The sequence below is a fragment of the Manis pentadactyla genome, chromosome 15 (assembly GCF_030020395.1).
Source record: "Manis pentadactyla isolate mManPen7 chromosome 15, mManPen7.hap1, whole genome shotgun sequence".
Lineage (NCBI taxonomy): Eukaryota > Metazoa > Chordata > Mammalia > Pholidota > Manidae > Manis > Manis pentadactyla.
In genome coordinates, this window is record NC_080033.1 from 56,724,941 (window position 1) to 56,738,477 (window position 13,537).

At 40.1% G+C, this 13,537-nt stretch overlaps 1 protein-coding gene across 1 annotated transcript in view; it reads left to right on the forward strand.

Annotated features, from left to right (window-relative positions):
* The window catches only part of SNTB2 (syntrophin beta 2), an 89,996-nt gene extending 79,543 nt beyond the window's left edge, over positions 1–10,453 (forward strand). Inside the window, exons 6-7 of the mRNA XM_036897736.2 lie at positions 1,510–1,694; positions 3,253–10,453. Of these exons, the coding sequence (XP_036753631.2) occupies positions 1,510–1,694; positions 3,253–3,345 (278 nt within the window). The 3' untranslated portion in view covers positions 3,346–10,453. The remainder of the gene's footprint in view (positions 1–1,509; positions 1,695–3,252) is intronic.
* The last annotated feature ends 3,084 nt before the right edge of the window (positions 10,454–13,537 follow it).

The following is a 13,537-nucleotide window of genomic DNA, read 5'->3' on the forward strand; positions in this document are numbered from 1 at the left end:
TTTGAGAAATTTCTAATATGAGAAGCTTGTTGGGTTAAGGGCCTGCCTTTGCTCGCTGCAACTGTCTGATCTTTGCCCAGGAGAGACATACCTGCAGGCAAAAATACTCACCCTCCTGCACTGTACTTTCTCCAGCTGGTGCTGCAAGGACTTGGGTGGATCCTTATTCTTTCTGCTTTTCTTTTCAAGACTAGAACTGACCCTTCTCTTCTCATCAGACAGACGGCAGTACCCTTGACTATGCTATAGCTTCAGGGATATCAATAGAATAAAATTATCTTGAAAACTGTGCTCTGGTTGGTCTGATTGGGATCCCCGTGTTCTTCCTCCAATCTTCCCACCATTCAGTTTAGAGGTTACTTCTACAGGGTGATTCATCTTATCCATTTTTCCCCACAGGGCTCCTTTTTTGAGGATAACTAATATTCAAAGTCCATTGTCCGAACTCTCTTCTTTGAGGAGTACTGAGAAGGAGGACACTGCCAATATTTATCTATTATTATTTCTCATTTCCTCAGCATACCGGCTGCCTTGACTAATTGAATGTTTTTGCATGTCCAGTGAAAGAATGCATTGATTGGTCTGGGTACAGGGACTTGCTTGTTTTGGAGCCATTCTTTCTGTTTAAAGTCACCAATCATAGCTTGACTGTGATCCTTCAGGTGATTTTAAGTTCAGCTCTCAGAAGGCCTCTCGCTTGTAGCCTCTACTAACAACAAAACTGTTCAAACATTAGTGAAACAGAGGCGCCACCAGTCTTGACAGAACACATTTGCCGGTTTTGATAATCAAAGGTTTTTTGTTCTACCCTTCAGATGTAGCCTTTGAATTTTATCTTTCATAGGATGGATGGTATGACTTTCGCTAACTGTAGCCTTTATCTGTGATAAACATTTCTTTATCCTCTTCCCAAATACCAACCAAACCGCGTTACTGCCCCTGAAAGGCAGCTCTGCCTTTTCTTCTGTGGTTGTTCCTTCTTCTTGCCCTCTTGAAACCTTCTTCCTATTCCTTACTGCCTATCTAGTTTGACCGATTCTGTAGGGCCGATCTGAAGGCCCATCTCCTCCAGGAAATCTTTCCTTGACTTTGGCCTGATTCAGTTTGGTGTTCATTCATATTCTGTACCTTCCATCTTTTGCAATTGGGATGTCATGTTTATGCCTATTCATTTTTGAGGTCCTTGAGAGCAGGGACCATGCCTCTTACTTCTCCAGGACCACGTGCAGCCTACTGTCGGCACAAGTGCTCAGTTGACAGTCACAGGATTGAACTGAGTCAGATCAGATGTCAAGGAGAGTTTTCGTAATTTCTTCCTCATCTCAGTCAAGATGTTAGCTTGAGTGACCAAAACAAAACTCACTTTAGGAGGTTCCAAATAGGTTAGGTATCACACATGCTCAAGAAAAGATTCTCTTCCCTTTCTTGAAGTCAGAAGAATCCTTCTCTACTTGATAACTGAAGTAGGAACATTATTAATGATTTTTTTTTTTTGCTTCTCTTTAACAGGCTGCACATTAAATGGCCAAGAGGTAAGACTCACTGTCCACTATGAAAATGGGTTCACTATCACCAGGGAAAATGGAGGCTCCAGCAGCATGCTGTACCGCTACCCCTTCGAAAGGCTGAAAATGTCTGCTGATGATGGCATCAGAAATCTATATCTGGATTTTGGTGGTCCTGAGGGAGAACTGGTAAGAGTGTTTCTGAAAAACATGTTTGTTTTAATAGGTATTCTCTTTCTTTTTCATTGTTTACTCTTGTACAGAAAATATGGACTGATACTCCATTTGGAGCCAGGAAATTGTTCAGATTTCAAGATGCACTGGGTTTAGGTTTGGGTGTTTTGTTTTCTTTTCCTTTCCCCATTTTAGGAAATCATTCCCTTTTTTTAAAAGTTTTGTTTGAAGGTTAGAAAAAACAGCCTTTTATAGGAACAGACTTTTATCAAATTGAAGATATAAAATGTAAAAGCTGGCAAACTTTAATAAGCAAATTCCACCGGTTGTTATTATCAGCTCTTTGTTGGGATAAGAGTTAAAAGTAATAGTGACTTGGTTGCTACAGAGATTCTTCTGACCAGAAAAAAAGATACAGATATGTGTCCACACAGCTATCATCTTTTTGACTTCTTTGTCTTTTAAAATAAATATCAATAGGAATTCATGATTCCTCTCAGAGAACAAGGGAAGTGTGTTGAGAATACTTCAGAAATCATAAATCATGATAGAAGAGTAAAGTAATGCTTCATCCATATTGAGCCACTGGTACAAGTCTTATCATATGTGAACTCTTAAGTCTGTTGATACAGTCACAGTAAGTGTAAATTTGGAAAACAATCTTGAAATTTTAGAACTGAAGGTGATCTTAGAAGTAATATAGAGAAATGAGAAATTGTGGCTAGAAATCTTATTTTAAATCATGAACCTTTAGGATACTATGGATAAGCTATGGACCAGGACTTTTCAAAAGCCTGAAGCATTAGAATTAAATGCCTTTGTTAAATAAAGTTTATTAAATGAGCCAGTTATTAATAGCAGTTGCCATTTAGCAAGCTAGATGTTAGATTATTCCACCTATTTATATATTTTCAATCCTCACTTTGTATTTTATATATATATAAAGTTTAGTGATGGAATTAGTACTTTACAATTTATATTTTTAATAAAGTTATATTTTCCTTTAAAAGGCATAGTCAACTAAGCTATGCCCTGTTCCTAGTCTTCTCTTATCAGTGCCATCTACTGACAGACCAGTTGACTCATGAATCCTGAGCCCAGATCTCCTGTTGTCCTGGTATCAGCTGTCCAAATTAGAGGCCTGTGCTTATCAAGATATAATCAGCCCCCCTGACTAGCCTTACTGATAAAGGGTGTCAAAAATCATACCCATAGATGGTCACACTTCAGCTGATTTACTGTGGTTACCCCTGGGAAATATAATTACAATTAATTGTCTCTATATAGGATATTCCTCTACTTTTTAGTTCTTCCTACCAAACATGGTGGAATGTAGTACACCACCAATTGTATCCTAATTGTCAATGTGAAACCTCACATGTAGAGTAACCTTACTTCAGAGTACATGTTCATCTGTGGCTTTAAGTTCTCAAGAGTGTCCATAAATCTGGCACATTCTTTATCCAAGTTCTTTTTAAGAAGTAGAACATCATGTCCAAATGTGTTTATCTTTGGTGTTTGTTCATTAAACCATCTGTATATGGTAGTGATAATGAATGTCCTTTCTCCACAGACCATGGACCTGCACTCTTGTCCAAAGCCAATTGTATTTGTGTTGCACGCATTCTTGTCAGCCAAAGTCACTCGAATGGGACTGCTTGTCTGAGCAGCAAAAAATCAGAAAAGAGCCTTGAATGTCACAAGAAGCATTTCCACCTCACAAAAAAAAATTAATAAGCACAAAAAGAAAGCTCTTTGCTCTCTCCTCCAGCACAGTGCCTTGACAAGGACCTGCAAATCACTGCTGAATGGTAACCGTGTTTAAAGAAGAGCCTCCTTTTCACAAGCTACTTTGGCCAGAAATTCTAGGACTCTAATAAGCTCCGAAATGAAGCTGTTGATTTATTGGCTTGTTTCCTCATGCAGTTTCTAAGTAATTTAGGTTTATTTCCCCTGTTAAGAAGATGTCTCATTGTTTTTTCTTTTTGGACATTATCAAATATCCAGTTGTTTTCTTTTTCTTCTTCCTATAGCATTTGTTTGAGGCTTAACCTTGATCTCTTGCTTAGGACAACTGTCTCTTGCCAGTTTGTAGCAGCCTGTGCTTCCTGGTCGTTCCAGATGGCTCATACGTTTTGTCGGAGTTTGCTGTCCTCACTTGCTCTTTCCCCCCTAGGGAGTCCTCGGACTGTATTACCAAGGCAGTCTCCCATCTGTCCTGGCTCCCCCGCCGCATCCCACCCTGGCTGTCACGCCCACTGCATCACAGGCTTTGCCACTCAGAAGTGCTGACTTTAGGACTTAGAACCTGCACAGTTTGATTTGCCTTGTCTTCTCCCTTCCTCGTGGTGACCAAATTGAAAAGCAAGTTGGAAACCATTGCATTGAAAGACAAGTTTTGCTTGTTTCAGGTTTTTCTGATTTTTATCTATGGTAGGAGCCAGGGGATGTTAAAAGATTTATTTTAAAAGAAAATCCTCATTTTAGCCTAAGCCATTTTTATTGCTTACCAAATGTGCCTTTGATCAGGGTTAATGGAGCTTTATTAGTCACTATTTGAACAACTGGATATCACTGCCATTGAAGGGAGATCATCTATCCTAGTTTTGAGGAATAGTCTTTGATTCCTCAATAGTATCCTTTTTAGTGGGCAGATATCTTTGAGGAAGATAAATCGTAGAGAGTGAGCTTGTTTAAAGAGTAGACTTTGTGGGGGAAGCCGACTCTTCAGCACAAATATGTCCAGTTGCTTTGGGCCCTGTGAGCCCATGCAGGACCCTAGCCCTGGCCTCTGCCTTTGTGGCAGCAGAGTGGCTTGGACAAGCAGCTGTGAGTTCAAGACTCAGTGCCGGCTTAGCCCTGTGCCCTGCAGGGGGCATGGTGACAAGCCCCAGGAACAGCTACCTGCATTTTGCTAAGCATTGCCAGATGTCATCATTAGGACATAATAGTGGTGAGACTGCTGATTTTGTGGTTTTAAAGAATCGCACTCAGCTTGTTTTTCCTAATTATGAAGGGCGTGTATATCTGAAACATTAAAATAGTATAATAGCTGTATAAAATGTCAAGATGAGCACAGTCCCGGGTTTAAGAAAACATAATACTGACTTGGATGTTCTCTGTGCTTTCTGAAGAAAGGTCTGGAAGTAGTTCTCACTCACAATCTAGATTTATCAGGAGTGCCATAAAGGATGTGAGCACTACAGAGGGTAGAGGAGGGTAGCACTCCAAACAGGGGTGAAAAAAAAAAAAGTTAAGAATAAAACACAGCTGTATATGCAAAACATGAGCTGTTTGGTTTGAATGTAAATTGACCTATAGGATATGTGAAAGAGCAGACTCAAGCAAGGAGCTCTTGTTAGACATGGTAACCCCACCATCTTCCCTCTGCCTGTCAGGCAGTCCTTCCCCATGTACAGTGAGATTAAACATATGCAGAGATAGAGAGAGGTGTCTGTTTTTCCCCCAGCTCCATTTCCAAAAATGAATTATCTGATCCACTTAAAACTAGAAATTGAGATCTAGACTAAAAAATGTCTTTCAAGAGCTTTTTTTCTTTTTTTAACTTTTAAAAAATTCATAAACCTAATTTAGGTTCCACCTGGGAAAAGTTTGCAAATCAGGGAAGAAAAAAAATATCTCGAAGGTCCAGCTGTAATTTCTGGAAGAATTTCAACAGATAATACCCTCAGATAAGGAGCTTAGATGCTCTGCAGTGAGAGTATTATTAATCTGAGAAGTTGAATGATGCAGTCATAGACCTTTGCAGCAAAGCCATTTGGTTGTTTTTTTTTGTGTTTGTGTGAAAGGCTAAGCCACTGAGAATATTTTCGAGGGAACTTCTGAGCCACCCTGCTCATCAGTTATATGGAAAAGATCTGTAGAAAGGTGTGATTAAAATGTGGGCAGGAGAGGTGAGGAGTGTGTGCGTTTTGGCTCATTTTGCTCAAGTTTAAACTGTCATGTCAAAAACTTTAAGCACCAAGGTTTAGAGGGTTTTTAATATCTTGAGTCTTGATGTGACATGAAAGCATATAGGAGGTTTCCTTTGACACTAGCACCCCAAAGAGCAGGAGTCCTTAAGCAGCTTGTTTAATATACTTCAGCAGCTTTCCAGTCGTGGGCCACCAGGCTGCTCTTCAACCAAGAGTGTTTGTGGGATTTTCAAGCCACAAATGAAATGCTTTTTATGGATGGGACAGCCTTGACAAACCCATATTTTGTATTAAGATGCCAAAATACAGCAAATTATTTTCAAACAATAACTAAAAATGGGCATTTTTGATATTTTACATCATCTATAGAACAGCTAATTTTTCATTTTGAATTAGGACAATCGTTGAGCATGTTGTGGACTTCCATATGTAGAATGGAGAGGAGTGTCCCTCTCGTTCCGGTGGACCGCACTCCCTGTGCCCTCCGAGACCTGGGGCTTAGACGTCTTCTCCATATTCCACACAGACGCCTATAAGCAACCAGTTGGTGTGTGAAAATTCTCCCTCTTCTTTCCCTAAAACTTTTCCCCTTCTCCCCACTCACCAAAAAAAGGAACAAAAGAAAAGGCTCAGTTGTTCTTTTCTGAAAAAACTTAGTGCTCCCTAAAGTCATCAGACAAACCTTTCTTGGAAATCACCATCTAATATTTTATATGAAGAAATACTTTATGCTTATCCAGTATTTGCTAGGTAGTTGTAACTGTAAACTCACCTACCTAGTTGTCCAAGTTTTAGGTTAAATATTGGGACATGTACAGGAAATCAGAAGTACTACTTTCCATTTTAAAGCCATGTTTTTGCACTTTTTAGGCTACGTAGTCTGATAGTGCCTGTTTTTATCATCTGTACTCTTAAAAATTTTGTTATTGAAAACGATTGCATGGCATGAGAAATTGAATTATTTATTCCTTATATTTTTATAAGTGGAAAAATCTCTCTAACCAACAAATGATTAAAGTTGTTACTGATTATTTGTTTTCTTAATTTATCCTCCTAAGCAGAATGGTAACAAAGCTTTTTTCAGCTGATTAAATGCACTTAGTTAACAAATCAAAATTTATTATTAAAAAAAATAAACTGTGTGGAATCTGGACAAGATTATGTTTCTCCCAGAAAAACAGGTTTCACTGTAAAGGTTTGGATGGACAAACGTGTGACCACTTTTGAGAAAGGTTGTAATGGATTTTTTTTTAGAACCACCAGGTCTTCTTGTTTAATTTATATGCTGTGGATATGTTTGTATGTTTTAAGAAACATGGAGGACTCTCCATATTTTTTAATGCAAATGATCTTATAAGCTGCTATGCAAATTCTATTAAAAGCTCTATCTACTATTAAAGAGTAAAACATTCTTGAAGCTTTCAGGGAAGACCTGTAGACTTAAGCACTTTCTCTGCTTTTTTGTATCTGGTCTTGGACACTTATGCTGAGTTATGTTCTTATTATTTTCACTGTTTATAAGCTATTGATTGTATATAATCTTTAAACCATCCAAATATCCAGCATACATTTCCATGTCGCCACAACCCACTATTGACGCCATGAATTAAATGGCTGGTTAGAAAGCCAAAGGTCATCGTTTCTTAATCCCTAAATGAAGAGGTAAAATGCCTGATCTCTTTCATCTCAAAGCATATTTCTGGTCAGATCTGAATATCTGTGTGAGGGAAAGAGACATTTAAATTTGGGATTCTGCTTGAACTTTTAAGTTGAATTTGACTATAGCCATATTCATTCTTTGTATGTATCTCTAACAGGTCTTTTGTATGCCTGGTGATATTATACTCTGCCTTGAGTTTGGACAGTTCTTTCAGCTAAATGTGAATTCTTATTGTGGCTTTTTTTCCCCTCCTGAAGATGAAAGCAGAGGAATCTACCATCTGCTACCGTTCTCTCAAGAATGCTTGGTAACCTAGAATTATTTTGACTTTCTATATATTGTCTTTAAAAACTGACAGCAGCAGTCTCCCCTGCTGCCCCACCTTTTTAAGGTATCTCGTTTACTGTGCTGGGTATATAGACAATAAATGTGTATTGATAGACAGTTCTAAAAGAATTATGTCATATATCAGGAGTATATGTTTTTAAGCAATATAGTTATTCCTATGGTGTAATGATAGTAAGTGAACTTTACAGTTGTAATAGGCTGCTTAAGTGGCTGATGTGACACCCTTTCTTTAAAAACAAAACCAAAAACATCCGGCAGATCAGTCTACAAGAATGTTGACTGCATTCTGCTAAAAGACAGAATTTCACGTCAGGTACATAGAGCACACCTGTTTTCTTGTCTCTTTTTGACACTAGCTAAACTGCCAACTGGAATAATGATTGTTACATATTAACTTGAAAAAATATTTCAGCAAGATTTCTTCTTTTGTTTCAAAACTGATAAACTTGAGCTTTATCTCTTGCCACCTCTTATTTTTCCTTCCCACTTCAAGCGACTGAACCAAAGCATAATCTAGTTTTAAAAGTTAATCTACACTTGTTATAAAGCATAAATATGCCATTTGCAAAAATTGCTTGCTTCCAAATGAATGTTTGATTATAATCAATGAAAATCTACCGTATGAACTGTAAACTTTGAATTGCCCCAAAAAAGACTGGCTGAAGCTATAATAGAGAAATGATACTTTGTGATAGCATATGATTGGCTCTCCTGGTAGATTTCTAATTTAGTCCTGTAAGCACCTTACTCAGTTCTGTAGTAATGTTACCTCTATGCCATTACACAAATGCTTTTTTGTAGTTTTTGAGTCCTTCTTTGTCCCAGTCACGTATACAACCTTGTAATCTGTTGAGTCACCTCTTCAAAGTGATAGAAGTCTCTTATGAATAGACAAAAATAGATGAAAGGTTCTTTGGTGGCCTGGAGAAATTGAAACTGAAAGGTTTCAACTTGATTAATAACATACTAATTCAAGTATTTTTTCATCTAGTAGGCATTTATTAATGTACAGTTCAGTTGTATTAATGTACACAGGCACTTTGAAGAGTTCAAAAGAAAGTTCCTGCACTCAAGTAGCACATTGCCCATTATATCTCAATCACACCATGCCACCTATTCATCAGTCAGTTGTTAAGTAATTAACCACTTTATATTTTTCCCAAAGTACATCTGCAGTTCTTCTCATCTGGCAAACGGGCAAGTGTTTAAAACGATGCCTGGTGTTTGTTCCATGCCAGCATGAAAGGACTCCAAGCACATCTAAGTAGGTCAGTCTTTTCATCATGGGCAGTTTTTTTTTTCCTAACACAAAATTAGACTTTAGTTTTGGGAAGAATATCCTTAGTAAGATAAATCACAACAAAAATTAAGCTCTATTGCCCCAAGTGGATCAAATGGGAAAGTCTTTTTCAAGAAAAGCTTTTTTTAACTATAAACAGCAAAGCTAAATGGATATTTCATCTACCCCTATTTCTAAATTGTGCTGACCCATTTATTTGCACACTTATATCCTTAAACATCTCATTTGCTGAAAATCCTTATACCTGATGGAGTGTTTCTTAATGATAGATCAAAATGAAGATATTTTAAACTTAGCAAAATTCCACTTGTTCTTAACACTCTGGTACTCAAACTCAATGAAAAGTGTCCTAAAGAAAGTAAAAGAGGTTTAATTGAATTCTCCCTAATTTTGATACCATAACTGCCCCTTTCTTTCCAGCTTGCCTTTCACTTATCGCTATGGTGAATTTTTCAGGCAACAGCCTTCATTATGCCCACAAAGGACCCGAAACCATCTGTGACTGGAATGGCACAGAGAACAGACTCCCATGGGCTTCTTCCCCTTTGTTCTCAAGTGTCCTGGAGTCATGCACACCGATTAGGTCACGCCTTCAGTGTCTTGGTCTTTAAACCTACCCTTTGACAATCAGGTGCTAATGATGAGACATTACTGGAACCAGCACATAAGTATTGGCGTGTTAGTGTCTGTGCCTCCTAGGCTGAAGGAAGTGATTTCCTTCCCTCTCAGTCCTGTTCAAGTAGGTGTCCGTTACTTTTATTCCACCTTTGTCTTGTAAGTTGGTAAAATTTGGGGTAAAGGAAATGATTTCAACTAAGTTTTGAGTTTGGCACAATCATCAGTCTTGATAATATTCTTCACACCTTGTAGCAAATCTGCCCTTATTGTAGGAGCCAGTTTTACATTTTTCTCTCTCCATTGTAGGACTGCAGTGTTATGTTTACAGTCTGTTGGATGGCTTCAGCGTGATAAGACCTTGGTTCCCAAAGACTTTGTTTCTCTTTTGATACCAGACCCGAGGTCTTTAGAAGGTGGCAAACCACTTACTTATGAAGGCCTATTCTGGCTAATCTGTGCAAACTGGGTGTGTCCACTTGTATGTAGTTGGTCCCACACAACTTTCATTTTTGTTAAGTATTAAGACTTAGAAAGCTAGAATAATACTTCTACAAAGAATTAAAAGTATGTGATAATCTGGTTTTTACTTCTTGTTAGAACCCTGTATTTAAACAAGACTTCTTTTTAAGTGTTATTTAAAAGTCTCAAGTCTTCTGGCATCACCAGACTACCAAATCCAAACCCATGGCATAAAACAGGGCAGTATTTGTGTTCTTAATAATAATAATAATAAAAGCTTTATGTGTACTCTATAAATATAAATACATAGACAATACTTCCCCTTGAGTTGCACATCAACATAGCATTGTACATTACAATGAGAAATTGTAACTTAAGGGTATTATATATATAAATACATATATTCCTTTGTAACCTTTATACTGTAAATAAAAGAACTGCTTTTAGACTTGTATTTTTTTTCACTTTTTTAATGCTAAAATACTTCCAAACCCACAGGAATGTTTCAAGAACAGTACAAAGAACTCCTGTATCCCCTCCACCCAAATTTCCCAATGTTAACATTTGTTCCATTACCCACTCTTGTCATTTCTGACATGATGCTCTGTCATCCTTAAATCTTCTAGTGTGTACCTGCCAGGACACTCTGTTTCACTGGTACAACACTGGCTCCCAATCCACAGACCTCATTCAAATGGTGCCGATGGTCACAACAATGTCTCCTTTGTCCTCCCAGCACAGGGTCCTGTCCAGAACCATGTGTTGCACTGGGTTGCCATGTCTCATAAGCCCCATCTGAGGCCATTTGTAAGCAGATTTAGGGCAACTTCAAACTTAAAAACTTAGTTTTGGTTCTAGTTCCACCGTGACTTTCTGTGTGACTGGAGCTTAACCATTGGATCAATCTGAGCTTTATGATACTTTGAGTCACTGGAGAAGGGGGGCTGGTTTCTCAGAATTGTATCAGGAATCAGGGCTCCATATTGGTGTGAGTCACTCACTTTTTTTGATGTCCCAGCAAAATTTTGCCCTGGTCCTACCTCTCCTTTACCTGAACCTAGTTTTTGTTCCTCCTCCTCCACACTGCTCTTGGCCCCCATCCAAGGGTTTCCTAACAAACTGTTAAGAACCCACTCCTTGGCACGGGCCCCTAGAGTGCTGGAGTCTGTATAGCCTGATTTTACTGGGTTGTATTGGCTGAGCAGAGTTGACTCACTGGTCCAAGCTTGGGTTTACAACAGTGCCACATTCTCAGCATGAGTAGAATCCAATCTAGGAAAGTGCTGGGCAAGAAAGCCAATGGAATTGTGCATTTGCAAGTCAATGATTTTCTACCTCAAGTGTGGAGCTGGCAATCTGATTTCTGCTCTAGTGAGAAAGAACATGAAATTACTGATCTGATTCAGAATCATAAAGCCTAGATATGCTCCATATGCCAGCCCACAAAAAACCTAACTTTGGTGCCTTAATTCCCCTTTTCGCTCCTACACTTATTCTCCCGTCCCCAGCAATGGCAGCACTACTGCAGAACTGAGGGTTTCTCAGAATCTGTTTTCAAACAGTCATCCAAGGAGAAATCAACAATGGGTGATTGAGTGAGATGGGAAGGCAGTCCTGTTTCCTGCCACCAGAAACAGCTGCTCAGCACAGAGCTTCCTTCAGGAGAGGGAGCTTTCTCTGGAAAGCTCTGCTTTGCCAATGTCTGGATGGCAGGCTCATGAAAGACAGGAGGACCAGGAAAGCTGAGTAGGAAGAACAAAGGGAAGGTGAGCACAGCAAGTGGATCTCAACCCCAGCCCTTGCTGTGGGCTGGATTGGGTCCCACTGAATTCAAGAAGACACGGCCTCCAAAGAGGTGACTCAGTTAAAATGAGGCCTTTAGGGTGGGCCTCAGTCCAATCCTTGTAAGAAGAAACTTGGACACACAGAGATCCGGGGTGCATGCGTACAGAGGAAAGATCCTGTAAAACACAGCAAAAGCGTACTTCTCTGCAAGCCTAGGAAAGAGGCCTCAGCAGAAACAACCCTGCTAACACCTTAATCTTGAACTTCTGGCCTCCAGAACTGCAAGAATGTGTGATGATGACCTCTTCACTCCATCTTACCCTCCTGCTCCCATGGTCGCCCCTTGAACTGTGTTACTGCTGAAATAGAGCCATTTCTGAAATCAGTAACTGACACATCCCTGTGTGCTCCCACTGTGACTACCTGTTGGTCCTTACAAGTCCACTGTCTCTTACTTTCTCCCTATTCACCTTCCACCTTACCCAGTTCCCAGTCCATAGACTACCACTGCAGCACCACACTCGCTGAACCTGGGAGTTCCCTGCTGCTCTGCCTTCATAGCAGCTGCCTGGATGAACCATCTTCCTGCACCTTCTGGACAGCTGAGTCTTGGGGAGAAAGATGCAAGGCAAACTGGTACCTCTGTACACTTACAGAGGTTGCCAACCTTTACCAGGCTTGCCCTTAACACTGCTCATTTCTGGTTCACTTGAAATTATGTCCAACCATGTTTAACTCTCCTCAAACCCCAGGCCTTCCACCTCTCTCTCTCTCTCTCTCTGTCTCTCAGCAGATTCTCTTTCCTTCTAATTCACTGAGAAAATAAAGGTACTCTCCCAACTTCTTGCTACGCATCCATCTTCGCTCCTAAAGCCAGCCACCCTATTTGACCTCATTCCCACTGATTAGCCTTCTTATGGAGATCCCTTCTATTGGTTTTTTAAACATGCTCATCTTTTCTCCCAGTAACAACTACCAAAAATCTTTCCCTGGGCCCCACAACTTCTGCAGCTATTGCTCTAGGCCTCCTTTCTTTTCCCCAGACATTTTGAGAGGTGTGTCTCCTCAGGGACTGCATTTGCTCATGTCCCCTCCCACAGGGTCCACTGCAGTATGACTTCTGCCTCCATCATTTGACCAGAACATCTCTGGCTGAGGTCGTCGGTGTCCTTCATGTCACGGTCTGCCTTCTCAGCTGCATGAGGTACTGCACTCCCTCTCCTTATTGACACCCCTCCCCTGACTCCTAAGACACCTGGCTGGCTGTCCTACCTGTCCAGCAGTCTTTCTGAGGTTTTGCAGGCTCATCCTCTGGTCAGCCAGCAAACCTCCCAGCTCTGTCCCAGATGCCTGCCTCGCCCACCCTACCCTCCAGTCTTCCCTGGGAGATCTCATCTGCACAGCTTCCATTTCCACCCATACCCAGAGAGGTGCACCTTCAACTGTCATCTTTCTTCTAGTTGCAGATGCATGTATCTAACTGACACATGATGTTTCAACAGTACCTCAAACTCATCATCTTCCTCACTCCCCACCCCTCCAACCTGGTCTTGGTTCAGAATTCCCCATGTCAGTATCACCACTATCTGTCCAGGTGCTGAAGCCAGCAAACCAGGAATCATCCCTGTCCCCTCCTGCCCTTCACCATACCTCATCTCTATCCATTTCCACGTGCATTGATTTGTTTTCCAAAACCTCTGTTTTGTGCACATCTTTCCATGGCCCTCCCAGTCCAAGCTTTCCTTGCTCTCCT